The sequence below is a fragment of the Pollachius pollachius genome (genome assembly GCF_949987615.1).
Source record: "Pollachius pollachius genome assembly, chromosome: 2".
NCBI lineage: Eukaryota > Metazoa > Chordata > Actinopteri > Gadiformes > Gadidae > Pollachius > Pollachius pollachius.
Genome location: NC_136935.1, coordinates 2,091,914 through 2,118,260, shown reverse-complemented (window position 1 = coordinate 2,118,260; position 26,347 = coordinate 2,091,914). Strand labels below are relative to the sequence as shown.

The 26,347-nt window shown below is 44.2% G+C and overlaps 5 protein-coding genes across 6 annotated transcripts; 3 read left to right on the top strand and 2 right to left on the bottom strand.

The window, feature by feature from the left end:
• The first annotated feature begins 47 nt into the window (after positions 1-47).
• herc4 (HECT and RLD domain containing E3 ubiquitin protein ligase 4) lies at positions 48-11,933 on the top strand. Its single transcript, XM_079729803.1, has 24 exons — positions 48-302; positions 735-1,007; positions 1,086-1,245; positions 1,431-1,507; positions 1,614-1,835; positions 1,936-2,027; positions 2,381-2,511; positions 4,707-4,867; positions 5,007-5,104; positions 5,192-5,316; positions 5,431-5,490; positions 5,654-5,765; positions 6,429-6,618; positions 7,026-7,198; positions 7,306-7,425; positions 7,858-7,956; positions 8,192-8,359; positions 9,107-9,250; positions 9,412-9,578; positions 9,744-9,810; positions 9,908-9,990; positions 10,312-10,495; positions 10,812-10,914; positions 11,006-11,933. The coding sequence occupies exons 2-24, from the start codon at positions 782-784 to the stop codon at positions 11,212-11,214; spliced, it is 3,171 nt and encodes a 1,056-aa protein (XP_079585929.1). The 5' UTR covers positions 48-302; positions 735-781; the 3' UTR covers positions 11,215-11,933.
• A 135-nt stretch (positions 11,934-12,068) lies between these two features.
• On the bottom strand, positions 12,069-13,506 carry cox5b2 (cytochrome c oxidase subunit 5B2). The gene is made up of 4 exons (XM_079729805.1): positions 13,277-13,506; positions 12,625-12,695; positions 12,398-12,497; positions 12,069-12,302 (listed from the first exon to the last, which is right to left on the bottom strand). Exons 1-4 carry the CDS (start codon positions 13,374-13,376, stop codon positions 12,190-12,192), a joined length of 384 nt encoding a protein of 127 aa, XP_079585931.1. The 5' UTR covers positions 13,377-13,506; the 3' UTR covers positions 12,069-12,189.
• A 1,031-nt stretch (positions 13,507-14,537) lies between these two features.
• Positions 14,538-16,441, bottom strand: dnajc12 (DnaJ (Hsp40) homolog, subfamily C, member 12). The gene is made up of 6 exons (XM_079729804.1): positions 16,347-16,441; positions 15,782-16,016; positions 15,426-15,504; positions 15,081-15,220; positions 14,843-14,987; positions 14,538-14,677 (listed from the first exon to the last, which is right to left on the bottom strand). Exons 2-6 carry the CDS (start codon positions 15,983-15,985, stop codon positions 14,601-14,603), a joined length of 645 nt encoding a protein of 214 aa, XP_079585930.1. The 5' UTR covers positions 15,986-16,016; positions 16,347-16,441; the 3' UTR covers positions 14,538-14,600.
• A 28-nt stretch (positions 16,442-16,469) lies between these two features.
• sirt1 (sirtuin 1) lies at positions 16,470-21,141 on the top strand. Its single transcript, XM_079729350.1, has 9 exons — positions 16,470-16,844; positions 17,310-17,411; positions 17,519-17,757; positions 17,860-18,012; positions 18,145-18,292; positions 18,385-18,464; positions 18,759-18,942; positions 19,075-19,638; positions 20,184-21,141. The coding sequence occupies exons 1-9, from the start codon at positions 16,481-16,483 to the stop codon at positions 20,489-20,491; spliced, it is 2,142 nt and encodes a 713-aa protein (XP_079585476.1). The 5' UTR covers positions 16,470-16,480; the 3' UTR covers positions 20,492-21,141.
• Positions 21,142-21,882: 741 nt separating this feature from the next.
• Positions 21,883-25,992, top strand: cacul1 (CDK2 associated cullin domain 1). 2 transcript variants are annotated; one of them, XM_079758709.1, is made up of 9 exons: positions 21,883-22,021; positions 22,127-22,325; positions 22,510-22,636; positions 22,713-22,815; positions 22,907-23,002; positions 23,192-23,294; positions 23,453-23,542; positions 24,035-24,173; positions 24,528-25,992. In XM_079758709.1, exons 1-9 carry the CDS (start codon positions 21,992-21,994, stop codon positions 24,565-24,567), a joined length of 927 nt encoding a protein of 308 aa, XP_079614835.1. In that variant the 5' UTR covers positions 21,883-21,991; the 3' UTR covers positions 24,568-25,992. The 2 variants fall into 2 exon arrangements, with proteins under 2 accessions (XP_079614835.1, XP_079614834.1); XM_079758708.1 differs by having other exon boundaries at positions 21,895-22,325.
• The last annotated feature ends 355 nt before the right edge of the window (positions 25,993-26,347 follow it).

The window sequence follows — 26,347 nt, the reverse complement described above, 5'->3', positions numbered from 1 at the left end:
GGCCGCTCTCTCGCTAGCTTCACGTTCGTCTGGCTGCACTTGTGCCAGTTGCTGTTGACAGGAGTACACCAGAGCTGGAGTCCCCAATTTAGGCGTTAGATCGTCCATGGCTCATAGCACTGAGCGACCAGGGCGAATACTATCTCATATCTAGCATAACATGCTCTGCTGTGACTCGCTGGGGCTAACACGTGACGTGAGAGTGAACACAACAGTTTGACTGTGGCAAGACATGCCATAAAGCTGCAGACAGCTAATGTTAGCTAGCTGTCTTAACACGCTTGGCTCACCTACTGCAACAGGTAATGTTCACGTAAGACCTGCTTTTGCAAGGGACTCGCTGTCACCCCTTAGTGAACTTAGGTAGCAAAGTTCCGCCACTGGGCTGGTTTTGAGGGCTGTTGTTGTTGTTGTTGTTGTTGTTGTTGTTGTTGTGGTGGGGCTGGTTAATGATTGAGCTAACTAAGAACACTGTACTACAGCCAGGTGGACTATGTCTGGGAGAATGGGCTACTGGGACTTGCTACAAGTGTCAACATGCTTGTAGTGCCCTTCAGCACAAGGGATGAAACGAGTTCGTTAGCTTTGGGAGGTTTAGTAACGGTGAACAGTCACACAGATAGATCAATTCATCAGTTGTATAGTGAGCATTCATTATCGCTTTTTATTATGATCTTTGTCTGCATCCAGTTTTTAAATGCATAAGCCACATAAAGTGTGTCATTTCTTTCCAGATAATCGGATACCCGGTTGGTGTGGTTAGCCAACGGACAGAACAACAATGTTGTGTTGGGGCAATGCTTCCTATGGGCAATTGGGTTTGGGTGGAATTGACGAGGAGATAGTCATTGAGCCTCGTAAATGTGACTTCTTTCACGGGAAGCAGGTGTGTGACGTGGGCTGTGGCCGAAGACACACCACTGTTTTGTTGGAAGATGGGACTGTTTACACATTTGGCTGCAATGACCTGGGTCAGCTAGGACACGATAAGTCGCGAAAAAAGCCAGGTTGGTTGAAACAATGAAACCTGGAGTTACAAAATCAGTTAAGTATGCATTTTGTTTAAGATTTGTGTTGTCTATCAGAACAGGTAGTGGCCTTGGATGCACAGAACATTGTGGCTGTGTCCTGTGGAGAATCCCATACGCTTGCATTGAATGACAAGGGACAGGTGTTCTCCTGGGGACTGGGCTCTGATGGGCAACTGGGTCTTAATAACTTTGAAGAATGTGTCCGTGTGCCAAGGTAATCTTAGTTGTTCTTTATTTAATGTTTTGTTTGCCCATTTATCACAGTATACAGAAAGGTTGATCCTACTTTTCTTTGTATTGCACCCTTTTTTCCAGCATCGACATTATTCAGTGTAAGACTGTTGTTGTTTACTTCAAATAATTGTATCATAATGTTTTTTTTTCCTTTTCAAATTCAAGAAACATCAAGAGTTTATCAGACGTACAAATCACTCAGGTAGCCTGTGGATACTGGCATTCCCACGCTCTTTCAAAAGGTGAGCATAGCAATTTAAACCGTGAGGTTATTCTCTCTTGTACATTTATAGTTGACTCACTCCTGTTCATTTTCTCTATCTACCTCACATTATTTTTTATGTCTAGCCGGCCAAGTCTTTTCCTGGGGTCAGAATCGATATGGACAGCTGGGGCTTGGAACGGACAGGCAAGGCCTTCCCACACCCCAACACGTGCAGTCTTTACAGGGCATTCCCTTTTCCCAGGTCACGGCAGGAGGCGCTCACAGCTTTGCCCTAACCCAGTCGGGAGCTGTGTTCGGTTGGGGCCGCAACAAGTTCGGACAACTGGGCCTCAACGATAACAATGGTAAACCAAACCACTTGCGACATTATTTTCGCAATCTAAAGTCACGAGTGAATCAATCAGCTTTTTTATGACAAACTAATCTTCTAAAGGTGGGTTTCAGATCGACACAGCCCGACCTTGCTGAAGTCCCTGAGATCTCAGAGGGTGATATACGTCTGCTGTGGAGAGGACCACACGGCCGCACTGACCAAGGTAAGCCCTTCTTTGGTAGCACTGTGTCGTCTTCATTGAGTGCAAATAGTGAAAAATGTGCCATATTTGTATATGGTTAATAAATGTTTTTGTAATATTGTATATTGGCGATAGTTGTTTTACATTTGTAGTGTGTGTAGTAGAGGATGGATTTCTCCTCATTATGAGTCTTTACTCTAAGAATAGATACATTTATCTTTGTCATCTTTTGTCATTCATCAAGAATTTTCCTTGTTTGGTTTGGAATCTTTACAGAAAGTCCCCTCCTTCTTCTCCAATAACCAAGTTAGGGTGTTACATAATGCAATCCTTTCATACCTGTAACATAACATAGGGGTTGTGTTGGAATACAGGAAGGAGGTGTGTTTACGTTTGGAGCAGGCGGTTATGGACAGCTTGGACACAATTCCACGAATCATGAGATCAACCCCAGGAAGGTGTTTGAGCTGATGGGAAATGAAGTCACACAGATTGCATGTGGAAGGTAAAATCCCAATCATTTATCTCAATTACATGTTGCTACAAGAGCTATTCCTGCACATTGTTACATGTGAGACATGAGTTCTGCAGAAATAGTAAGTTAACAACTAGAGCAGCGGCATTGAAAGGAGGGGTCTAGGATTTAGATCAATTCCCGACCCTTAGCTTTAATGATTCACAGCTTCAAGAAATATATTATCATTGAAAAAAAGGCACTTTTGTCTTTGGTGTGCGTTTGTGTGTTTACATTATTGAATCAGTTGTTTTTCATCTTATACACACTTACTCAGTGTTCATGCCATAATTAGCCACATCGCCTTTCTTAGCATACAGCTAAATGCAGTAGATCCTGAAATTAGCAACCTATGTATGAATCAAAGATTCGATTTTGAATCTGTAATTTTCTTGAACCGAGAATCTTTTTTTTTTATCAAATCGTGGCCTTAAGATTTAGAATCGAATCCTCACCTTAAGAATTTACAGTGGGGCAAAAAAGTATTTAGTCAGCCACCAATTGTGCAAGTTCTCCCACTTAAAAAGATGAGAGAGGCCTGTAATTTTCATCATAGGTATACCTCAGCTATGAGAGACAAAATGAAAAAATCTAGAAAATCACATTGTCTGATTTTTAAAGAATTTATTTGCAAATTATGGTGGAAAATAAGTATTTGGTCAATAACAAGAGCTCATCTCAATACTTTGTTACATGCCCTTTGTTGGCAATGACAGAGGTCAAACGTTTTCTGTAAGTCTTTACAAGGTTTTCACACACTGCTGCTGGTATTTTGGCCCATTCCTCCATGCAGATCTCCTTACGCAAGCAGTGATCTTTTTGGGCCTTCGCTGGGCAACACAGACTTTCAACTCCCTCCAAAGATTTTCTATGGGGTTGAGATCTGGAGACTGGCTAGACCACTCCAGGACCTTGAAATGCTTCTTACGAAGCCACTCCTTCGTTGCCCGGGCGGTGTGTTTGGGGTCATTGTCATGCTGAAAGACCCAGCCACGTTTCATCTTCAGTGCCAATGGAATGGAAGGAGGTTTTCACTCAAAATCTCACGATACATGGCCCAATTCATTCTTTCCGTCACACGGATCAGACGTCCTTGTCCCTTGGCAGAAAAACAGCCCCAAAGCATGATGTTTCCACCCCCATGCTTCACTGTAGGTATGGTGTTCTTTGGATGCAACTCAGCATTCTTTCTCCTCCAAACACGACGAGTTGAGTTTTTACCAAAAAGTTATATTTTGGTTTCATCTGACCATATGACATTCTCCCAATCCTGTTCTGGATCATCCAAATGCTCTCTAGCAAACTTCAAACGGGCCCGGACATGCACTGGCTTTAGCAGGGGGACAAGTCTGGCACTGCAGGATTTGAGTCCCTGGCGGCGTAGTGTGTTAGTGATGGTAGCCTTTGTTACTTTGGTCCCAGCCCTCTGGAGGTCATTCACTAGGTCCCCCCGTGTGGTTCTGGGATTTTTGTTCACCGTTCTTGTGATCATTTTGACCCCACAGGGTGAGATCTTGCGTGGAGCCCCAGATCGAGGGAGGTTATCAGTGGTCTTGTATGTATTCCATTTCCTAATAATTGCTCCCACAGTTGATTTCTTCACACCAAGCTGCTTACCTATTGCAGATTCAGACTTCCCAGCCTGGTGCAGGTCTACAATTGTGTTTCTGGTGTCCTTTGACAGCTCTTTAGTCTTGGCCATAGTGGAGTTTGAAGTGTGACTGTTTGAGGTTGTGGACAGGTGTCTTTTATACTGATAAGGAGTTCAAACAGGTGCCATTAATACAGGAAACGAGTGGAGGACAGAGGAGCCTCTTAAAGAAGAAGTTACAGGTCTGTGACAGCCAGAAATCTTGCTGGTTTGTAGGTGACCAAATACTTATTTTCCACCATGATTTGCAAATAAATTCTTAAAAAATCAGACAATGTGATTTTCTGGATTTTTTTTTTCATTTTGTCTCTCATAGCAGAGGTTTACCTATGATGAAAATTACAGGCCTCTCTCGTCTTTTTATGTGGGAGAACTTGCACAATTGGTGGCTGACTAAATACTTTTTTGCCCCACTGTATATCAAATCGATTCTAAAGATTCACACCCTTCATTGAAAGCCTCAATGAAGGGTTTCAAAGATAAATCAAAAGAAATAAGGCCGTAAAAAGTGTGCTTTCCTCTTGGCCTCTTCAAGGCAACACACCCTGGCGTTCATTCCCTCCACTGGGAAGATGGACTCATTCGGCCTGGGAGGGAACGGGCAGCTCGGGACACGCTCCACTTGCAACAGGAAAAGCCCCGCCCCTGTAAAGGGTTCCTGGGCCGACACGAACGGCCCCGCCTCCACAGATGAAGGTGATTACACTGGTCTATGGTGACCCATCCCGGCGGGTCAATTAGTTGAATAGGTTGGTGCATGCACTTCAATTAACTGGAGCTCCAGGCAGAGAGGTAATTGGTTGGTTTTGGTGGGGTTGTTTGTTTCGTTTTGCAGGCACAAAGCAGGCCTACTGCGTGAAGAGGATCTATGCAGGCGGGGACCAGAGCTTCGCTCACTACGACTCTGCTGATTTGTACAACAATTTTACAGTGGTAGGTTCATCATCTTTATATATTTATATATGTGTCATAGACCTTATAGACTCTATAAGCGTGTTTGTATATTTTCATGAATCCTAGGACCGCAAGAGCCCAGACAATGGGAGGATAAAGAATGGGAGTACGACAATTTGCACACTGACCCCTCAGCTAATTGAAAAATGGCTGAGTCTGTCACCTGGAAGACTCCCCCAGGAGACCTCAAAGTAAGAGCTTGGTCAAACAGACCTCTGTTCTACTCTGCTCACAATGTCACCATCTATGTCTATGTGGCTCCATTCTAACCGTTTCCTTTGGTTTAAATCTCTAACCTCCTATAGTGAAATCGACCTGATGTTCTCCTCAGCAAGTTGCCTCAATGGATCCTTTTTGGCTGCAAGGTAATCTCATTAATATCATGTTCAAAACAAGGCAGTTCAGTATGTTGTTGAACATTTTGATTCATTTATAAATGCAACAAAGTAATGTGTGCTTGATTCTGAGCGGATGTCGATTTACAAAACGGTTGTGTCTGCGGATGACGAACGGCTCTGTCCTCCACAGCCATCCAGACCACTACACCACCAGCAGTAAATGTTCTGGGGTGGATATGAACATGGCCCGGCTCATGTACCACAAACTGATCCAGCCAGAACACCCGGAGGTAGCTCAGCAGGTGAGCTCGGACCTAATGCACGCTTTTTAGGGGTAAATAACCCAAGCTTATTGGGTTACTCATTTTATTCCCTTGTTGTTTTTTGTCCCCAATTTCGAGGACTCTTCCATCACTTTTTCTTTTCAATACAGCTTTGACAAGCTGTGTTAACATGGCGATGCATACCTCCAAATTTTTATTAGAGTTATATGGATTTTTGTACATTATCAGGGGCAACCGAGTTTGTGGTGCTTGCACCGGATCGACTCACCCCAGTTTTGTAAATGAATAATGGCGAGTAGTTGCATTTAATCTTACTCCTGAAAAGGCTTTACAAGTGAGTTGCTTACTCTAACATGAGTAAGCAACTCACACTGTTAAGTGTACTAGTTTTTATTCCTAGAACTAATAAAAGTCATGATAATTACATGGAACAAATGTCCAAAACCCAGAAAATTACCCATCGTCACCTCTTCCAAGCAATACACCATTTAAATCCTGCACCCTTGTGAATTACACACAAGTATTATGGTTGACTTGGCAATTTTGTCATTTTGTCAAAGTTTCATTTTCATTGTAGACTTTAGAGGCAATTAGATGTAGGGCATTAAAAAAACAAACATTTAAGGAGTCTGGTTACCCGCTGTACGTCAATCGCCTGGTTCCCCTCTTCTGTCCTATCAGGTCGCAGCGAGTCTGGAGAAGAACCTGATCCCCAGGCTGGGCTGCTCTCCCCCGGACATCGAGGCCCTGAGGCTCTACCTGACCCTGCCCGAGTGTCCTCTCTTCAGGGACCCCAGCACGTACGTCACCCTGGCCATCCCCTTCGCCAAGGCCCTCATCAGCCTGAAAGACGCACCGCTGAAGGTCCTGGGTAGGTCCATGGGAACGTTTTGGCTTCTCTTATTCCGTCGCTGACTTTTATCCAAACTTTTGCCAGCAAAAAAAGTCAAAAGTCAAAGTCAGCATTATTGTCAATTCCAAAATATGTGACGGAAAAATAGAGATTTTGTCTCTGACCGATAAGGAGAAAATTATAAAATTAGGTGAAATGAAATAAAATAAGTCATATTTACAATAAATACATTCTAAATAGTGCAAAAATAATTCTGAATGCTGCAAAAATAATTCAAAGGTAAAAGTTTTCAAAGGTAGGCAAAACAAAACTGTATCTATACAATAAAGTTTAAAAAGTTAATGGTCCAGGGTGGGGCAGAGTGGAGGGAGGGGAGAGAGTGAGCTCAACAATCTCAAGCACTGTTTTTGTGTTTTGTATTCCAGGGAGATGGTGGTCGGCCTTGGACCCCACGGTCTTCCAGAGGCTGGTGGGGCTGTACAAGGAGGTGGTGGTGTACCTGCTGAAGATGCACAAGGTGGGAATCCCCCAGTCGGAGCAGAGGATCTTCACCTGCTTCCTGCACACGTCCCTCCGGCTGCTGGAGATCCTGCACGCGGTGGGCATCGGACACAGATCTGCGTTCATTCGCCGTGTACGACCGGTGTCCTGTTTTTAGCAGCGCCCCATCTTTAGAAACTGAACGATGTTGTGTGTCACCCACAGGTCAGCGAGAGGGCGGGACACATCATCCAGTATGATAAGTTCTACATCCATGAGTTGGACGACTTGATAGACATCAGGAATGACTATGTCACGTGGATCCAGCAGCAGATGTTTCCCCAGGTGAGACTTTTCATGACGAACACTTTAATAACACTAGGGCAGCACCAATTCAAAATGTGCACTTTGGGCTGATGTTTGGGATCTGCTATTGCTGCTTGCAGCGTTTTCGAGAACTGCTCATCCAAACAACTTTACGCTCAACACTGGGTTCCTTGGGTCATCAGCAATGCACCCGCCAGTGTGCGGTCGATTAGATGAATGGTCGTCGAGAATATCGATGGGACAGATGGACAGACAGACAGATATATATAGACACCTTCCATTTTTGTAAAGTTGACCATTACATTGTAACCTGTCGCTTAACTTTTAGCCACTTTGTTTTTTTTAACTTTTTTTTATGACCAGTTAGATGGTGTATTTCACCTTAACTGGTAATTTTATGTCCACGATTCATTCAGATGACTCTGATGTCTTTGTGTGTCGTATCCACAGGGTCACGAGGGCTCGGTCACCCTGTGCAGATATCCTTTTGTGTTTGACGCCCAGGCCAAGACCACCCTGCTTCAGACCGACGCCGTCATACAAATGCAGGTGACCAACCCTACCTGTAGGACTTTTGCTGTAGTACCACGAGGGAGATGACGGCTATGGTTAATTTGTGGTGCATGCTGTCTCTAGATAATAATAATAATAATAATAATAATAATACATTTTATTTGTAAAGCACTTTTCATGAAATAATCTCAAAGTGCTACAGAAACCGAAAAACCAAATAGAAAAACACCAAGGGCAATAACACATTAAAATGTTGCGTAACAATGTGTAGATGGCAGTGGACCAGGCCCAGAGGCAGAATTACAGCTCCATGTTCCTGCCCGTGGTGGAGTCGGTGAACCCCTGCCTCATCCTCATCGTTCGGAGGGAGAACATCGTTGAGGACACCATGGAGGTCCTGCGGAAGTCCAAGAACGTGGACTACAAGAAGCCCCTGAAGGTGAGATAAGAACGCGGACTACAAGAAGCCCCTGAAGGTGAGATAAGAACGCGGACTACGAGAAGCCCCTGAAGGTGAGATAAGAACGCGGACTACGAGAAGCCCCTGAAGGTGAGATAAGAACGCGGACTACGAGAAGCCACTGAAGGTGAGATAAGAACGCGGACTACGAGAAGCCCCTGAAGGTGAGATAAGAACGCGGACTACAAGAAGCCCCTGAAGGTGAGATAGGGGCTGACTTGAGTCATAACGGCAAGATGTGTTTCTGACTCCTCTGAAAGTTACAACAACCCTTTATGGGTTATTTGTATGGAATACAGCTTTGATTTATCTATACACAAGGTTTTTTGTTAGGTAGGTATTCAGATCTCAATTCAGTATTCGGATATCTATTTTATTTTGATGAGAAAATGTAAATGCAATATACTACTATGCATACTTGGGGACTGCGGTTAGAAGGCTAGGCTACATTTCGTCAATATATAAGCAAGGGCGCTAGACGGCCGAGAATACTTACACATCAACACTTCACAGCAACACATGAATCATCACTCGTTAGTTTGGGATATTCAAACATTATTCAAATATTCCGGTAGCAAATATTCCTTGACGGCTGCCTTCCAGTGTGAGGATACTCAAGCCATTAAGCTAGAGGCCGAAGCTTGAAATTGCGTATTCGGGCCAGGCCTAGTGTAAGGGGGTAACATCAATGTGACGCTGGTGTTTCTGCTCCGCTGCTCGTGGCAGGTCATCTTCGTGGGAGAGGAGGCTGTCGACGCGGGCGGCGTGAGGAAAGAGTTCTTCCTGCTCATCATGAGGGAGCTGCTGGACCCCAAGTACGGGATGTTCCGTTACCACGAGGAGTCCCGGCTCATTTGGTTCTCCAATAAGGTAAGCGTCGGAACACCAAAGCGAGATCTGGCCATAATGTATGTGATGCCTTGGTTTAGACGACCAGGATACGTCGGCCTTATTGATTGAGTTAGTAACTGATACACCGACTCTGTACGCAACAAAACATGCGTATCCTTGAAGAGTATGGTTCCTCGCAGACGTTCGAGGACATCGACCTGTTCCATCTCATCGGTGTCGTCTGCGGCCTGGCCATCTACAACCTGACTATCGTGGAGCTCAGTTTCCCAGTGGCCCTTTACAAGAAGCTGCTGAAGAGGAACCCAACACTGGACGACCTGAAGGAGATGATGCCAGATGTGGGAAGGTCGCTGAACAAGCCCTTGTTTCTGTACCTAAATGTACCTTTTTGTTTTTTACCAGACATTTTGTCAAAGTGTAATCATGATGCTCTTTTTTGGGCCTTGGCATTCTGATGTGGGAGAGGACAGTGTTCTTAAGGCATCCATTCTCTTATTTCCCTTTGCACCAGGAGTCTGCAGCATCTCCTGGACTACACAGAAGATGACCTTGAGGATACGTTCTGTCTAAACTTCACTGTAGGTTAAACGCCTAGGTTTACAGTGAAATTATAGAGCTTTACAGATGGGTATTTCTTGAAGCCTGGTTGAAAATGGCAAACTCACTACTTTTCAGGTCACAGAGGAAAACTTTGGGGCCACTGAAGTATTGGAACTCGTGCCCAACGGGGACGATATCAATGTTAATAAATCAAACAGGTAAAGGCCCACACTTTGCATTCTTCCATTTGCTAGAGGTCTACAGTGCAAATGGACATTTTCTGGCCTTTCTGATTTCATAAAAAGTGCCTTTATTAGACCTCCTCTATTTTGTAAATGCCGATATATTGCCTTCTAGATGACTTCTATTTAATCTCTTCGGGATAATAAATTTGAATTATAGCAGAAGAGTTTCACTCTCCCGAACGAACGTGCTAAATTGTTATGCAGGTTCGACACCAACCCACTTGGACTTTGATCCAATCTGTTCGGCCAACGATTCATTCACTGCACTTCGTTTACTCCCCCCTCTGCCCACAGGCAGGATTTCGTCCAGGCGTACGTGGACTATGTGTTCAACCGGTCCGTGGCCCCTCTGTTTGAGTCCTTCCACGCAGGGTTCCACAAAGTGTGTGGTGGGAAGGTCCTGGAGCTGTTCCAGCCCAACGAGCTGCAGGCCATGGTCATCGGCAACACCAACTATGACTGGAAAGAACTAGAAAGGGTACCAAACACAACACACTTCTTACTTTGACATAAAAATAGAAACTGACGCTCTTGATTGTTATTTTTTTTCAAACAAATATCTACGATTTGGTTATTTCTGTATGTTGTTTGAAAGGTTTTGTAGTACAGTACTAGTGCTGTGGTTTCTAACGCTTTTATGTGGGTTAAGTTGGCTTTTAAAATGATGCATCAAAAGCAACCGAAGTACAAATATGAGTAAATTCATCACTCTTACTTTTGTCCTTTTCTCAACCTCAAAAACCTCCAACCAGTCAAAAATGATTGTTGAATAAATGCATGAATTCTACTTTCAGACGACTGAATACAAAGGCGAATACTGGGCCCAACACCCTACCATCAAGTTTTTTTGGGATGTATTCCACAATCTACCGTTGGAAAAGAAGAAACAGTTTTTATGTAAGTAGTACTATAGGCCTAGCACAAGGGTTCTAGCATGTCTGTTTGGCACTGTATGAATACCAATACCACGTGCGTTCTTTGTATGCAGTATTCCTCACGGGAAGTGACCGCATACCCATTCTGGGGATGAAGAGCCTGAAGCTGGTGATCCAGCCTACTGGTGGAGGAGAACTTTACCTGCCAGTCGCACATACCTGCTTTAACCTGCTGGACTTACCCAAGTACCCCAGCGTGCAGACCCTCCGCGACAAGCTCCTTCAGGCTATCGATCACAACCAAGGCTTCAACCTCGCCTGAGGAAGGACAAAGCTTTAGCGTCCCAAGGCTTGCTCAGGCCTTGGTCTTGGGCTGCCCCCTGCTGTCCAAGGAAAACATTGCAGGGGGAAGCACATTAACGCACTATACGCTTATGAGAGGAAACTTTCAAATGAAGCTTCGATTGCATAGTATTATGCAATAGTGCAGGTATTTGCTTTATTTTCTTTTTTTTCCACCCCTGCAGTATTTTGATGCTTGCCTAAATTGAGTTGTCAGCTACAGATACATACTTTGATTAATTCATTGTAGATATACTTTTATTCACGTGGATAAGAATAGTTTGATGACGTTATATACTTTGACAGAGGCGCTCTTTTTAGGTATTACATAAACCCTACTGTGACGATTGTTACCCACAGTGTGGTCATGTATACTTAATACTTATGCTTGCTGGATTTTCTTGGCTATAAGACTTAATTAAACAAGCCACAAATAATAGTGTGGCCATTGAAATTTAGGATTTTTGGGGATTATTTGAAACTGCTAAGAATGCATTGCTTTATCACTACTTACCACTGCCACCAGTTAATTATTACGTTGTCATAATATTCCTCATCGGCCAGATGATGTGGAGTACAGTGTTAAAGAGGCACGCCATTAAAAGGTTTGCCCATGTGCTCCCAACAACTTATAATTTGATGCTTTGTCCTTGTGTGCATACATTTGACCTAAAGTCCTGATGTATACCTCCCCCTTTTCCAGCAGCACGGTGTAAAAGCTTTCCCACATTTCAGGTGGCATGTTGATTCAGGAAAATTCTGACTCAATAGCATTAAATTGACAAGGAGGTTTTTGTAGCTTAGGTCCAATACCTCCACAAAAAAGAAGAGTAGGATTATTCGAACATTCAGGTTTGTATTTTAATGAAGGGGGAACAGCGACGACACACACGCTATGGTTCATGTGGTAAAGCATAAGGAGACTGGAGATCGTCCCTGGTCCGGCGCTGATGTTTCAGTGGGGCAGCTCGCTGTGGATCAACTTGTAATGAGAGCCACACGACGGACACCTCTGGGCGTCTCCCTCGTGAAGCCAGAACCACACGATCGCAGTGTTGTCCTCCTCGCCTAGGGGGGAAGGCGAGAGCAAAGCCACCTCTGGTCAATCCATCACATGCCAACTGGGTTATACTGCAAACACTCTCCCATCGTGGCGCACTCACAGAGGCAGCCCACCAGGCGTTTGGTGCCGATGCAGGGGACGATGTGAGGTTCCGCTTTGGTTCCCGCATACTCCATGGGCTTCAGCATGCTGTACGGGTCCTGAAATGGATAACATCAGTACACACATGCAATCACTGTGTGTGTGTGTGTGTGTGTGTGTGTGTGTGTGTGTGTGTGTGTGTGTGTGTGTGTGTGTGTGTGTGTGTGTGAGAAAATGAATTGGTACCTTTCCCTTCTTGAGGGCCTGAAGGGCACGTCGCTCCAGCCCAGTGGCCTGTTCGTCATCTGTTGGTATCCCTGGATTTGTACAACAGTGCAAAACTCAAATCAATCATTTGGATTGTAGCGTATGCGTCAATGATGCATTTGGCGAGTGAAATAGGTTTTACTTTGTTTACCTACATCACCGCTCAGAGTGCTGCACTACGCACCACTCAACAGGGCGCAGTAATAGACAAGGCTACGTATGCCCTTTCCCAGGCTACTGGCACCAGATCAACAAGTTGTGCCAGAGGAGGTGGGTCTATCACAGGCCTCTGGGTAAAATCCCGAATGACCTTGTTATTACATTTGAACGTTGTAGTAGTGAAACTTACCTACCTATTTTTATTTGGAACTTATCAAAGGCAGGCAAATAAGGTTGCCACAATCTGTTTCATATTTCCTTGTAAGGATCTTCCATTTGGCGACGGAAATAATGGTCGTTTGAAGAAATGTACGATATGAAATGGAGCCTCTCGCTGAGACACCGTGTACAGCTACCCAGTGCTGTATTTCGTTGTATTTATAATTTTGACGATGAATGCAACAGGTGTTTTTTTCCTCCTGCATTCGGTTCACACTTTCACTTATTTGTGTACTGTTGCTATAGCCCTTACCCTTCAGAGTGCCCATGGTCCGCTGTAGTGGTCTAACGGCAACATTTTGATTCACCAACCGCAATGCTGTACACGCTCGGAGTAAATGTCGTCCTGCCATGCTGGAACTTCTCTGTTACTTCTGGTCAACTCCAGTCAGACTCAAATGATCTCTGGCGGCTGTAGCAAACTTATAGCCGCCGCCCACCCGCTGAATGACAGACGATCGTCCAGTCAAATCACAAAGTTCGCTGCTCTGGCCAATGACAAATGGGTGGACGATGACGGAATATGGAGCTCCTCAGGATACCTATTACAAGTAGGCCCAATGTGCTATGAATTACAGGTTGACACATCTGAATGCATATTGTGAAACATTTTCGATTGACAAAAGGCATTGTAAATAATCAATACTAAAGTCTCAAAAATACAAAAACGATTGGAATAATAATTTGTATTTAATAATGTTAATAATAATAATGTGCTTATTGTGCTATGGAAGTAAACATCGGTTTGCTGGTAACATTATGAACCATTCAGGTCTCGCTTGAAGTATGTTATATGCATATTACAAACATTTTACATAAAATATAACAATACACCGAAGTCTGTAGTGAGCACTGAATGTAAATCCTAGATGCAAATCAAAATAATTATCAATGACTGTCGGATTATTTTTAAATGTATGAACCTACTGAAGTAATTGTGTGTTATTACAGTACACTTTGGCTGAATAAATGAATGATAATTTTGTTATTATGAAACTTATACTTGTCACAAGTATGCAATATTTGAAGATTCATTGAAAAATGTACACATTTATAAGATAGTCAAAGCCTTCTATTTGAAAACACTATTCCCCTTGTTAACCTTTACTTAATCCACCTACAGGATGCTGCGCTTCTTAAGACGTCGTTGAATTGATGAGGTGACTCAGTGCCTCTAATTATGTCTGCAAAATGGAATAAATCTGCTCAATCTGTATTACGCTTTGGTGAGTCATATCTCTGCGGGAGGAAACAATACATCCCTTCACTTCACAGTGTTCGACATAATTAATGATGGCAAAGACAACAATCATGATTTAATATATTCTAAACCCTCATCTGCCTAATTGTACCACCTGTTGTACCACAGTAAAACAACGGCTGACAAATATTCAAAGCACATACAAAACGACATACAATACTTAAATTACTGAAAAAAGCTAATTTGGTCCACGCTTAAAACAACTAAATACGTACAAAGTGTGTGTTATAGTTGAATATAACAGTGACCTTTGTAATATGATACATTGTGATTGTAACCATAACCACACGCACAGAGACTGTACAGGGATGAACTTCTAGATCTCATAATTCCTAAACTTCTGAAGCAGAGTAGAGGGAGAGTCCGAGGCAGATCGGAAGCGGTGGTGGTCACCTGGACAACGATGTAGAAAAGGTATTCACGGTTTGAGGTTTTACAAATGAATGAACAAAAAACAAATGCAACACATCGTCTGCCACAACTGTTGAGCTATGATTGTGCAAGCTGATGATAAGCAATTAAGGGCCGGCACGCATGACATAACGCATGTGTATTTACCAAAGGACGGCACTGGTTCATGGGATTCCTCTTCTGATGCATTTTGGCCAACGGGTGTTTCTTCGGCTTGGGAGTTCATTGCAAATTCAGCTTTCGCCTCTTCCAACATAGGTTCCTTTTTAGGTCTCACGGCCCAGTGCATTGACTGGCAAAGGGGGTTTAAAAGGGGTGTGAAACGTGAAAGAAGGTCTCTATTTGATACAGAGAGTGTGTGGGGTTCTTGGTTGGAGGTACTCACCGTTTTCACAGAGTCCTTCAAGGCTTGCCAGTCGTGGAATGAAATAGTGACTCCACTTCGTGTCCAAAGGTCATACTTTTTTCTTTTGCTTTCATTGCATAAAACCTCTTTAGCTTCCTGCAGCTTTTGAAAATCTGCAACTGTTTTTTTCCCCCACACAACAAAAATACAATTAGGACGTTATAGCAGTATTAGGTACATTATTGGCCTATATGGTTTTTGCACATGGTTGCTCCTAAGCATGCACGTTACTTACTTAATTCTTAATTGTCTTTAATTAAAACAGATAGACAGATCCCAAATGTACCTTGCACATCCTTTGTTTTACGAAAAATGTCATCCTACCAGCTTTGGGGTTCTCTGGCTGTTTGTCAGGATGGCAAGTCAAGGCTCGGATTTTGTATTCGTTGGTTATTTGTTCGGTCTGTAGTACATTTTAGATGAATACACACATTGGAATCGATTTAAATCACGTGCACTCTTTTCACAAACGCAATCAACAAGTACTAGTACTGGCTGTTAACCGAAACAATAATGGAACCGCAACTATTACAGGCGATCACTGCTGGTATAATACATTTTTATAAAGGGCTACTTTATAAAATGGTGGGGTTTACCTTCAATCTTATTTTAATCTGTAAGAAATGTTTCAACCTTTAAACTTCCAGCAAATAGACTGGGCCTGTGCAACCAGAACTTACCGAAGATAATTCGTCACAACCCAGTAACCCGTAGTAATCCTCAAAGTCCTCTCGTTTACTGTTCAAAACGGCCTCCATAAAATGCACAGAATATGGCTCAACTCGGCCAATGTTTGTATAAATGCAAGAATTTGCTACTTTCAGGTCGTACCTATCAAATCCCTGCTGGCTGCTACGGCTCTGATGTTTACTGGTGGTCAGCATCAGGTGGTCTCACTTTCCCTCACGTGCAGTGCTGCGAGGATGAGTCATGATGTCAGGAAAGACGTCAGAGACGAATGACTCATGAGGTTCATTGACGTCATTGAACGACGAGCACGACGTAAACACGAATATGCAGTCCTTGTGCAAAAAAAAACAACATAACAAGCAAACGATGTCTTAGCATATTTTCATGATCTCTGCACATTGGCCTTGCTGTGGCATGAACAACTTGGCATGAAATAGTAGGGGTCGTGATACAATGATTCTTATGTTCGGCTTTGTTATATATTGGATACTCAAATGAGGAAATAAAAAATCACCACATGACACATTTTGTTATGGTTTGACGTCATCGACCTACCGCGGTGGACCCTGGGCGGCCGCCATTGGTGGGGAGGCGGTCACGTGGGACATGCAAATAACCCAGCTGTCGAGCGTAGAAGAATTTTGTTCCCCTCCACCACCACACGGCTCTCCGCGGCGACACGGCTGAAGATGGCGGACGGAGAGAACATTCTCGGCAGCGCCTGCGCTAGCGCCGCTGATACGGAGGAGCCCGCTGCAAAAAAGTCCAGAATCAACATGATTCCCAACTATGGATTCAAAGTGGCCGAGAGCGAGCATATATCCTGCGTGTTGGAGGCGACAGGCAGCTGGGAGGCGATGGTGAATTCCGTGCAGCAGCAGCCGCCGCCGCCGCCGCCAGCAGAGAAGGAGGTTGAGCCGGTGATGGCGGTAGAGCAGGCCCCACTAGCACTAGGCGGAGACAATGGGGTCGCCCTGCTGATCCTGGAGCCGGACAAAACGGACGTGAAACCAGACGAGAACCATGCGCCCGGGATCGTCGCCGAGACCCCAGGTAGGCGGTGGCCGCGGTGTCGTGTATAAGCCCATGTGTCCTGCTGTCCCGGTTGTCCAAGTAACTTATTGTTTTAACTTGCCGGTGAGGCAGCTAGCCTCTGAGTAGCTACCATGGCTAGCAGGCTAATATAGTAAACTACCAGTGCGTGGGACTGCAAGAGTTGCGCAAGGGTTATTGGCTATTGGGCTATCCGGGTAATTTGTCAAATGTAGATAGGCGACCAGTATCGATGCTTCCTGACATGCAACCCGTGTTCTTTGGAGCGTTTCTCTCTCAATGTTTTTGGTGGGAATCGTACCCTAGGTTGTTAACACTTCCGACATTTCTGAGTTTGGAAGCAACACTCGTGATTTGTTTGGCACCAACCTTATTTGCGTGATTGAACTTGTATTACATGACTGCTGGGTGTTTGAAAGCGGTGAAGTTACCGGCCCATATTCTAACGACTCTGCTTTGCGTCAGATGTTCTTGGTCTTCCCTCCAACGGGTTGGGCGACTCCCCCGAAGACGATGACAGGTCTTCACACGCAAGTTCCAGCGACTGGACACCTCAACCTCAAATTGGTAGGTAGTCCCATTCAACACAAACTGTTAATAATAACACAAAAATGAAAACTGTTAAGAACTTGGGAAGTGTTGTTCTACAGCTGGTGTCATGTTGTCTTAACCAGGTTCCTACAGTTTCATTCAGCAACACATAATGAGAGAGACGGATCCTAGGACCATTCTGAAGGACCTGCTCCCAGAGACCACACTCCCGCCAGACCTGGATGACATGACGTTGTGGCAGATCATCATAAACATCTCGGAGCCGCCGAAAAGAAAGAAGCGGAAGGATATTAACACACTCGAGGATGTGGCCAGGCTTCTCCATGAAAGTAAAAGGATCCTTGTGTTGACCGGTGCTGGGGTATGTACTGGCATTAACATGTTGTTTTCCTCTTGTACTCTACATAAATGTATGGTTCACTTGGGACACTTTGTCTGATTAGCTTTTGTAACTTTCTTCTAGGTGTCTGTGTCGTGTGGAATTCCCGACTTCCGATCCCGCGATGGTATTTATGCAAGGCTTGCTGTGGACTTCCCTGATCTTCCAGATCCTCAATCCATGTTTGACATTGAATACTTTCGAAGAGATCCGCGACCCTTCTTTAAGTTTGCCAAGGTTTGTCCACCATGTTGCTACCGTTTCAAATTTCCGTTCTCGTTACGTTTGACCGTTGTGATGATGACCTACATCATCGTCTACAATGTTATAACTATAGCTTCATGCTTTCACTTCATGTGTCCATTGCAGGAAATCTACCCCGGTCAGTTCCAGCCATCACCCTGTCACAAATTCATATCCATGCTGGATAAGAAGGAGAAACTTTTGCGCAATTACACCCAGAACATTGACACACTGGAACAAGTGGCAGGTGTACAAAGGATTATTCAGTGCCATGGTAAGTTGCCTTTGAGATTGACCCCAGTCTGTTGCACAACAATCTTATGCAGTGATGTGGGTCCGTAACAAATAAGCTTGTTTTTCCTGCAGGTTCATTTGCAACGGCATCCTGTCTGGTCTGCAAACACTCAGTTGACTGTGAGGCTATCCGGGAAGACATCTTCAACCAGGTATCCCTTACAAATAAAAATCGGAGTCATACCGCAGTGATTCAAATCAACCAAGAGTCTCAATATCAACAAATATAATGGTAACTCTAGAATCACAAACCAATATATTATTCCCGCACATTTTGAACATTGTCACAAATGGTCAAAATGTATTCAAATTGTATTCCACAATTATAATTTACATGCATACAAATATCTGATGCAAAAAAAAAATACGGGGTGCATTGACCATGCCCATATAATTTTGCATGCCTTTTTAAGAGTTGCACAAATAAACATAACTTCCTCTCGCAGGTGGTTCCTCGGTGTCCACATTGTGCAGATATCCCCTTGGCGATCATGAAACCAGACATCGTCTTCTTCGGAGAGAATCTTCCAGAATTGTTCCACAGAGCCATGAAACAAGACAAAGACGAAGTGGACCTGTTGATAGTCATCGGCTCCTCACTTAAAGTGCGACCGGTCGCTCTTATCCCAAGTATGTTCGCCAAACAAATGTTGTGTTCTTTTTGTAGCGTCCCTAACATAGCCCATCATGTGTTTTTCTCCCGGGCCTGTCCAAGCTTACCTCTGACTGCCCTTAACGCCTTCCCCTTGTGTCCGCCTCCAGACTCCATCCCTCATGACGTGCCACAGATCCTGATCAACCGGGAGCAGCTGCCCCACCTGAACTTCGACGTGGAGCTGCTGGGCGACTGTGACGTCATCGTCAACGAGCTCTGCCACCGGCTGGGCGGCGACTTCGAGCAGCTGTGCGACCAGACCTTAAGACTCGGTGAGATCACAGAGAAGCCGCCGCGGTTACCGGACGCCGCCGCCGCAGAGACCGTGGCGACGGCGACCTCCGAATCGGACAAGACGCCGCAGGAGGAGACGGCTCGGGGCGTCGCACCCGCGCCGGCCACGCCTTCAGAGGAGACCGGGGCGGGGGCGGTCTCAGAAGCCTCAGTCACCACCGCTGACCACGCGCCTCCGGAGCCGTGTCCGGCGGCGGCAGAACAACCCCTCCAGGACGCCGCCGCCGCCACGACCGCAGAGTCCCCGGAGGCCCCGACGGAGGACACGCCAAAGGAAGAGGAAGCGGAGGCCAGACGCCGCAGCTCAAACCTGGACCTTCGCAGGAGATGTTGGATGAGTCGACCCAGCAGGAGCCCTATCAGCAAGCGCCTTGAGAGTAAGCCTGCGATTGTGATAGGGCCGCTCCGTTAATGGAAAAAAATCATAATCACGATTATTTTGGTCCATATTGAAATCACGACTATTCAAACGATTATTTTCGAGTTTGTAAACATGATGTATTTATTCAGCATATCTCTCCCGAAATTTCGCCTTAAAAATATCATTCGCCACAAAATGGTCAAATAGAAAATGCTCAAATCTAAAATAACGTACCTATATGTATCCATCTGAAAAAAAATCAAACTCGATTATATTAGTTTTGTGATCGTTTGACGCTAAAATCAAAATCGCGATCATAATTCGATTAAACGCCCAGCCCTAGATTGTGACATCATCCCCGTAGTTGATCTTATATACTGCCATGTTGCTAGAAAAAGAATGAGTGTGCAAATTCATTGAGAGTGGACACATTGTAAGTAGAACAGCGCAAACATGTTCAATTTCAGCATCTAATAGAAATGCAAAAAAAAAAAGAAACAAACGGCGTCTTTCCCGTGCGCCACGTTCTAAACCCACCTCCCGTTCTGGTCCTCCCTCCAGCGTGCCAGTACCTATTCCAAGCCCCAAATCACTACATCTTCCACGGCGCCGAGGTCTACTCCGACTCGGAGGACGAGTCGTCGAGCTCCTGCGACAGCGACAGCGAGGAGTCCAGCTGCAGCGGCGACGGCCTGGAGGGCAGCACCGGCACCGAGGAGGAGTCCGCCGCCACGCCGGCCCCCGGTGACGAGCCGGGCCTCAGAGACACCATAACGCACTACACGCTCGCCGGCGAGAGCGCGGCGAAGGCGCAGACGGACAATGCTTGTGAAAGCAACATTCAGAGCTCCACACACCTGGAAGTGTAAAAACAACCCAGTCCACAAAGCACTAGTTGTCTTTTCTTCTACTTCCTCCTTATCTTTATTCTTTTTTCGACTCATCATCCTTACTTTTCATTTTTGTATAAATTGAGATAGAACGACAATTTTGTGTGAATATGCAGCAAATATGTACTTGTTATTTTTCGTGCCCGGTTTGGTCACATATGCTGTCTGAAGGCTCATACTGTGGACTACTGGGTAACAGATGCAGCAGTAGTTCATCTCATCTATGGTGTGTGTTGACGTGCCCTTTGCGGGCCAAACAAAAACCATTGCGAAAGTAGAATAAGCTTAAATCCATTGCAAATTCAACATGCAGCCCAGAGTACAGAGTGAAACAAACCCCACCAAAATCAATCCACAATGTGCCATCTTCTGTGTTTTCTGCAACTGCATCTTGTTTATGGACGTGAACCAAGGAAACGTTCTCAGCCTGCTGCCTGTGAGAGAGTAGGTATGAGTTTAAGACCCCAAACCTGAAGCGTCTCCAGATGGCTTAAGTTGAATGCGTTGTCTTAAGCTGCAATACAGTCAAAGGGTGGCCCTGGTGATAAATACAGATTTCCAATCTAAAACCAAAGAACACTTCCTCAGCCTTTTAAGTTATACATTATTTCTGTGTTTAACATGTCATTTACGCCTTGTGGGGTGGGGGGGAGGGGGGCTATAATGGTTTCTTTTTTTCTGACGTGGCAGCTACTTTTTACGGTCAAGCCTCTTATTTTTATACTCTTTAACATGAGACATACTCCTGAAAGAGTAGGTGACATTTTAAATCTTTAAGAAACTCAAACCATCTTGTAATAAGTACAAGGACTATGGAATGTCACAGGTTTTTTGCCCTTTTCACTTTTGATAAAGCAGAAAGGTAAATTGTTCTATAAGATGCGGGATCCTGCTTCCCGCAATATTCAGTATTGTTACTGGCTCGATATTTGAACCAGTCTGTTTTAAATACATGTCTACATCAACATAATTTACCTGCCATTTTATTTAAATATATATATTTTTTGTTTACGGTTCAAGGGAATACATTTTGTTCTACATATTAGAGCTGTTCATTATGTCTAATTGGGTTTATTATGATTATTATATAAGTAAAAAGCCTCTTTAAACACTGATTACGCATTTACTTTCATATGCACCTTGCCATTACACTTGTATCCATCATTTCCATTGGAACATAGCGTTATCTACCCTAACACACCCACAGACTTTATTGTAGTTCTTTACAAATAAACCTTACTGAGATATGGGCCATGGTACAGTTGAGTCAATGTTTAAAGAACTACAACGCATACAGAACTACATCACCCTATTTTCTCGGTATGTGCATTTTTGCGACACGTCGCAAAAAATTCCGACAGCCACAAAAGGCAACAACACAAGCAAGGTGGAAGGAGAACACAGTTAGCACTTTTTTCATAGTGTGATTTCCAATTTGACGGAATATATGTCAGGTTTAACATAAGATTAAATACAAACATGGAGTCCATGGAAGAAGACAGGTTTGAAGTAAGTGATGATCATAATCACAACTATTGTGCGCCCGCCGGTGGGGATGTCCACACAGACATTAGGAAGAGCCAGCTGACAGATGTAACGTCATCGTTCCCTCAGCCTTTACCGTACTTACCTGCCCGTGGAGTGCGAGAAAGACCAGAGAATAGAGAAAAGAATCATCCGAAGGCCACGAGCAACTCGCAGTTAATGGACTCCGACTCCAGCAGCGAAGGTAGTGAAGTGTGCGAGTCAGACATCCCAGCTTCGGCCGCTTCTGGTGCAGACAAAATGAGCACCAACTCTACCTCAAAGTTTCGTAAGTTTTCATCAAATGGGCATATTGAATGATCCATAAGGCGCCCTTTCAACTGTCTGAACTACCAGATAGTCAGATGCGTGTCAACCCTCATGCTGCTTATTCTACACACACACACGATCCACACGTTACCTTGATTTCTAGACTTAAATCAGCTAAATGTTCCCCATCATATCCTTTTCAGTTTTAAATGCTATGGCGGTAGATGATTACCGCAAAAACCACTGGCCAAATCTTGAGAAGGCCATCGATCTGCTGCTGATTCAAAAGCCAACAGACCACATCTCCATCTCGTATGCACAGATATACAGGTGAGATATTGATACATGGTATTAATTCACTAATTCAATTGTGATCAGTAATCAATTTGTTTATTTTCTCTTGTAGTTACGTCTACAAGTGTGTGTGTCAGCAGCATTCAGAGCTTCTATACAAGGATTTGACGCAGAAAATCATTTCTCATCTGAATCAGGTCTCCTCACGTCTAGAAGTAAGGAATAAATCTACATAGAGCCAAATGTATGTGCCGAATATATAACTTCACAACTCATTATTAATTCATGTCTACCTCTGAACCCCAGGTAAGTCGACCTGAGGACTTCATAGAGAACTTCAACCTGGCCCTGAGCCAATACACAGCATCTTTACAATGCATCGTTCCAGTATTCATGTACATGGTATGTACCACTTCAAGCCGATAGTATCAGTATTTATGGCCTGGTATGCAAAACGGTCAACCCTTCGCCCTAGGGGAACCATTTTACTACCTGAAATGCAAAGTGTATTCGACAACATTTGCACAGCCGCAGGTCTTGTGAGTATTACCCTGAAGTCCACCATTATTCCTTCCCATGTGATTCTCGAAGAACAAGTTCTACATCGAGGCAAAGTTAAACAGGGACCTGGGAGACGAGCTGATGAAGTGGTTTGCTGACTATGTTGCAGAAAAACATGTCAAGACCCTGATGCGTGAGTAGTACAGCTTGTGACTTTTTTTTTGTTTAGCTCGCAGTTATCTAAGATCACTCTTGATTACCTTTCTTGCAAAAGGTTAAGAACCTCGACTCGTCTTTTTGGTTTGGCGTATAACGCTTATGAATTAGTGCATATGTGTCTGTCTTGCCCAGCTCTCCTCACAAGAGCCCATTCCATGCCCTTTCAAGTCCAACCGTCAACAATGGCCAATGTGGTAAAGGGCCTCTACAGCCTCCGGCCAGGTAGGACGCACTGCTGAAGGAAGCCAAGCGATGTGTTGTTAAGGCTTTATAGAGCCGTATGGCACTGATGAGTGTCAGATAGAAGACCGATGCACATACTTTTTTTTTTATATTGCCATTACTTTTTAGAACCCTTTTCTATATCATTGCTAATATAACCATTACTTTTTTATTACTGTTTTAATTTTCTATGTATTCTAAAACATTGGTATTGGGGGGACATGCAGGCAATGCATACAGGGACCGACATGAGCTGAATGTCTCTAATATCAGACTCTTTACCAGCAAGCCAAATTGACAGTTCAACCTGTTCAGGTCATAAAGGTGTAATCACTTCTGTTTTACTTTTCCATTTAACCTTATACATGGTATTGGGGACATGCATGACATACAGGGACATGCATGTGCTCCATGTCTCTAATACTATACTAGCAAGCCAAATTCAACCCGTTCTGGTCATCAAGGTGTAATCAACGTTTATTCCTTCTCCAGAGTGGGCCCAGCTGGCCCCAGCCCTCTTCTCTGGATTCATTCCCCAAATCCACCCTCCCGCCGTGGTGTCCCAGCTGCCCCACTACGCCGCCCACGACCAGAAGCTGCAGCTAGAGCTTTCCATGAACGGCTTCCCACGGTGAGTGTCAGGAAGCGGCTGGTGTGGAGCGACGAGACCTGCTTGGTGTAAGGATTTACCATAAGCGCCAATCACAGGGAGTAAACAATTTGTGTTGAAATGGAGCCTCTTGTGACATATGTCTCTATTGTCAAGATTTTGTGTTTTGGCATAAGGAAGACTACAGTTGCAGGTGATGGACTTCCGATCAGTTTTTCCTTTTGTAGCAACATTTTATAAAAGGACGCCCAACGCTCAAACCTAATTGTTGTAATCAGAAAATTGTTATGGTGCTATACGGCTCTTTCTCTCTCCAAGCCATGAGACATGTGCCCTTCACATTTTAACCACAAACTTCTCATTCTCGCTTCCCAGTGGTGACCAGTCTCGCAAGCGGGCCAGTGAGGACTCCTAACACCGAGAGGCCGAATCAGTGGCGTCCGAGTTAAAAACGCAATCTGCCCAGTGTGCTCCCGTGTCCAAGATGGGGAACGGACTCATTGTACGTACATACGTGTGTCAGCATTGTGTTGCGTCCATTTGCCAGGAACCTAAGCCCACAAAGTGACTGTGAACAACACAAAGTATAGGGGGGGTTGCTATCTTGAACACAAATTAAAGGTTCACAGACTAACCTTCCGGGAGAACCTCCAAACGTGAACTTCATGCAAACTTAGTCATATTTAGGATACACACCCTCTGTAGTCGTGCGTTGGGAACTACTGTGCATGCTGGGGTTGATTTTGCCCCGCTCTTTTGTTGTTGTTCATTTGGAGTAGTGCCTTCCATGTCTGTCTTTGGAATCAGGTCTCACGACGTAGGGTGACTTGATGGTATTTCTCAGTTCAAATGAACTCGGTTTGATCTATGTAAGTTTTTTTTTCTCCATTAAACACCCTGATAATGACTCTTAACTGCTGCTAGAAAGATCGCTACTAAGAATATTTTTTCAAAATACTACTCAATATTTTTCATTCATAATAATAGTTTTGTACAAATTGAAAGTGACGATTCTTCCTTTACCGTTCATAACAACATTACTGCTAATGCGGGCTTACAGAATGGGTCGTATCAAGCTTATTCCATTGAATTTGATTGCTGTCGTGTGTGTATTGACCAATTATGTTTTGTGACAAAAATACTGTGGCAAAAATACAGAAGCTGCACAGTTAGTGACTTTGCATTGACTGCTGATAATTCCGCCTCACTATCTTGGTTAAACCCTTATCCAGGCAAATCCCAAAGACTATCTCACAGTGTGCCATTATTACCTTTTCATAATGACACTGGCGTTCATGTGATGCTTCAGTCTGTTGTTCTCCTGGTCACTGACTGGCTGCACTGTTTAGCCAGTCACATGTTACTGAGCTGTTTTCAAACTAACAGGATCTGATGGCAGGGGCCAGTCTTCTTATCACGCAGAACTGAGTTGGAAACTAATTGTAAAATCAATTAACAATTGGCTTTGCTCACCTTGCCAACTGATCGGTTGGCATGGAGGGCTATCCCATCATGTGCCAGACAGATTCGGAAATTGGCGGAAATGTATTCTTACTATCCAGGTTACCTTTCTGTGTTGCTCCACAATAAATGTGTGTGTGGGTGTGTGTGTGCGTGTGTATAATTTGACTCGGCTTTCTTGTGCTTGCACATGCAGTGATTGTTTAACACGCTAGTAAAGCATTGTAAATACTCTGTGCATGGAAGGCAGACAGCATACCATAGCTGCTGCTCCATATCCATTTGGCCAGCTTGTTTACATGTTTACTGTTTTTCGTTTACACTGTTTTAGGTGTAATTGATTGGATGCTCAGGTTGGCTGTATATTGTTTGATTCGTTCTGTGGAAATTGGAGATTGTTTCTGACGTTTTCTTTGTGTACAGGTTGTTTCACAAATAATAAAAAGAAAAAATCTAAATGGTCGTTTCTCATGAGTTGACATTTATGTGAATATTAAAAAAATCAATAGCATAGATATTGTGCAAAGCAAAGGATAACCTTCAAACATATGAAATAGTTTTTCTGCAGCAGCTTAGACGACGTATTTCTTTCACGTACCAGTAAATCCTACTCCACTTGTCTGTCTCCGTGTGTCAGAGGAGCGGTGCTTTTGGACGACAGACCCCCGTAGGATCCGCGCACTCCGAGAGGAATCCCCTTTCAGAACTGCCCCCATGGCCAATGAGCACGCTCA

Excerpts from the sequence above, each read along its gene's own strand:
- herc4 (XM_079729803.1), top strand. The coding sequence starts at position 782 with ATGTTGTGTTGGGGCAATGCTTCCTATGGGCAATTGGGTTTGGGTGGA. Across the intron at positions 1,508-1,613 it reads TTCCCACGCTCTTTCAAAAG|CCGGCCAAGTCTTTTCCTGG; the intron begins GTGAGCATAGCA and ends TTTTATGTCTAG. Across the intron at positions 5,491-5,653 it reads GGATCCTTTTTGGCTGCAAG|CCATCCAGACCACTACACCA; the intron begins GTAATCTCATTA and ends TGTCCTCCACAG.
- cox5b2 (XM_079729805.1), bottom strand. The coding sequence starts at position 13,376 with ATGGCAGGACGACATTTACTCCGAGCGTGTACAGCATTGCGGTTGGTG. Across the intron at positions 12,696-13,276 it reads GACCATGGGCACTCTGAAGG|GGATACCAACAGATGACGAA; the intron begins GTAAGGGCTATA and ends GTACAAATCCAG. Across the intron at positions 12,498-12,624 it reads AGGCCCTCAAGAAGGGAAAG|GACCCGTACAGCATGCTGAA; the intron begins GTACCAATTCAT and ends TATCCATTTCAG.
- dnajc12 (XM_079729804.1), bottom strand. The coding sequence starts at position 15,985 with ATGCTGACCACCAGTAAACATCAGAGCCGTAGCAGCCAGCAGGGATTT. Across the intron at positions 15,221-15,425 it reads GCCAGAGAACCCCAAAGCTG|TTGCAGATTTTCAAAAGCTG; the intron begins GTAGGATGACAT and ends GGAAAAAAACAG. Across the intron at positions 14,988-15,080 it reads TGAAGGACTCTGTGAAAACG|TCAATGCACTGGGCCGTGAG; the intron begins GTGAGTACCTCC and ends CCCCTTTGCCAG.
- cacul1 (XM_079758708.1), top strand. The coding sequence starts at position 21,992 with ATGGAGTCCATGGAAGAAGACAGGTTTGAAGTAAGTGATGATCATAAT. Across the intron at positions 23,003-23,191 it reads TTCCAGTATTCATGTACATG|AACAAGTTCTACATCGAGGC; the intron begins GTATGTACCACT and ends TGATTCTCGAAG. Across the intron at positions 23,295-23,452 it reads ACATGTCAAGACCCTGATGC|CTCTCCTCACAAGAGCCCAT; the intron begins GTGAGTAGTACA and ends TGTCTTGCCCAG.
- sirt1 (XM_079729350.1), top strand. The coding sequence starts at position 16,481 with ATGGCGGACGGAGAGAACATTCTCGGCAGCGCCTGCGCTAGCGCCGCT. Across the intron at positions 17,412-17,518 it reads GACACCTCAACCTCAAATTG|GTTCCTACAGTTTCATTCAG; the intron begins GTAGGTAGTCCC and ends TGTCTTAACCAG. Across the intron at positions 19,639-20,183 it reads TATCAGCAAGCGCCTTGAGA|CGTGCCAGTACCTATTCCAA; the intron begins GTAAGCCTGCGA and ends TCCTCCCTCCAG.